The sequence below is a fragment of the Capsicum annuum genome, unplaced genomic scaffold (assembly GCF_002878395.1).
Source record: "Capsicum annuum cultivar UCD-10X-F1 unplaced genomic scaffold, UCD10Xv1.1 ctg53267, whole genome shotgun sequence".
Taxonomy (NCBI): Eukaryota; Viridiplantae; Streptophyta; class Magnoliopsida; order Solanales; family Solanaceae; genus Capsicum; species Capsicum annuum.
This window is the reverse complement of record NW_025861370.1, coordinates 1-1547: the sequence shown is the minus strand read 5'-3', so window position 1 is coordinate 1547 and position 1547 is coordinate 1. Positions and strand designations below refer to the sequence as shown.

Genomic DNA, 1547 nt, shown 5'->3' with positions numbered 1-1547 from the left:
CAAAATGACACATCAATCTTTCTTATCGTCCTCATTTTAGTGTACAACTTTAACAACTTGTAGGAATCATCAGCTACAATAGTATCATGAAGCCATTCCTCCTCTTTCTTGTTCTTCTTGTTCTCTCAAGGATAGAAACAAATGAAGCTACAAGAACTCTTGATGAAACTCATCTTCTATTGTCGTCCTTGCAAACTCGTTCTAGGGTTACTGAGAGAAACTTTGCTAGTCGTAAAAAGGTTATTTTTGCTTTTCCTCCTTCCCCACATACTAATGCATATCCTTTTGATGAAAATCATGATCTTCTATTACCATCTTTGCAAACCCGTCCTCCAGTTAAGTTTAAGACTCCAACACCCAATCTAGGAACAAAGTCCAGTGTGGATACGGAAATCACGGTTACTGAAAGGAACTTTATTGGTTGTAAAGAAGTTGTTTTTTCTCCTCCACCTTCTACTAATGCATACACTCTTGATAAAACTCATCTTCTATTACCATCTTTGAAAATCCGTTCTCCAGTTAGGACTCCAACACCCAATCTAGGAACTGAGGCCAGTATAGATATGACAAGTAAGGTTGCTGAAAAGCACTTTGATGGTCGTAAAGAAATTGTTTTTGCTCCTCCTCCACCTCCACTTCATGAACCTCTTCTATTACCATCCCTTCGAACCCATCCTCTAGTTAAGAGTCCAACACCCAATCCAGGGACTGAGGCCAGTGTGGATATGGCAAGTGGGGTTACTACTGAAAAAAACTTTGTTGGTCGTAAAGAAGTTGCTTTTGCTCCTCCTCTTCGTGAACCTCTTCTATTACCATCCCTTCAAACCCGTCCTCCAATTAAGACTCCGACACCCAATCGAGGAACCAACGACGGTGTGAATATTGCAAGCAGAGTTACTGAAAGAAACTTTGTTGGTCATAAAGAAGTTGTTTTTGCTCCTCCTCCACCTCCTCTTCATGAACCTCTTCTATTACCATCCCTTCAAACCCGTCCTCCAGTTAAGACTCCAACACCCAATGCAGGGACTAAGGCCAGTATGGATATGGCAAGTAAGGTTACTGAAAAGAACTTTGTAGGCCGTAAAGAAATTGTTTTTGCTCCTCCTCCACCTCCACTTCATGAACCTCTTTTATTACCATCCTTTCGAACCCATCCTCCAGTTAAGACTCCAACACCCAATCCAGGGACTGAGGCCAGTGTGGATATGGCAAGTGGGGTTACTGAAAAGAACTTTGTTGGTCGTAAAGAAGTTGTTTTTGTTCCTCCTCCACCTCATCTTCATGAACCTCTTCTATTACCATTCATTCAAACCCGTCCTCCAATTAATACTCCGACACCCAATCCAGGGACTGAGGCCAGTGTGGATATCGCAAGTGGGGTTACTACTGAAAAAAACTTTGTTGGTCATAAAGAAGTTGTTTTTACTCCTCCTCCACCTCCTCTTCATGAACCTCTTCTATTACCAGCCCTTCAAACCCGTCCTCCAGTTAAGATTCCACCACCCAATCCAGGGACTAAGGCCAGTATGGATATGGCAAGTAAGGTT

The 1547-nt window shown here is 42.3% G+C and overlaps 1 protein-coding gene across 1 annotated transcript; it reads left to right on the top strand.

Moving 5' to 3' along the window:
* Positions 1–86: 86 nt before the first annotated feature.
* Positions 87–1539, top strand: LOC124893036 (pollen-specific leucine-rich repeat extensin-like protein 3; the record flags this gene model as incomplete). The annotated part of the gene is made up of 1 exon (XM_047404174.1): positions 87–1539. A coding segment is annotated over exon 1 (1453 nt), but the record flags the coding sequence as incomplete, so codon positions are not given.
* Between the last annotated feature and the right edge of the window lie 8 nt (positions 1540–1547).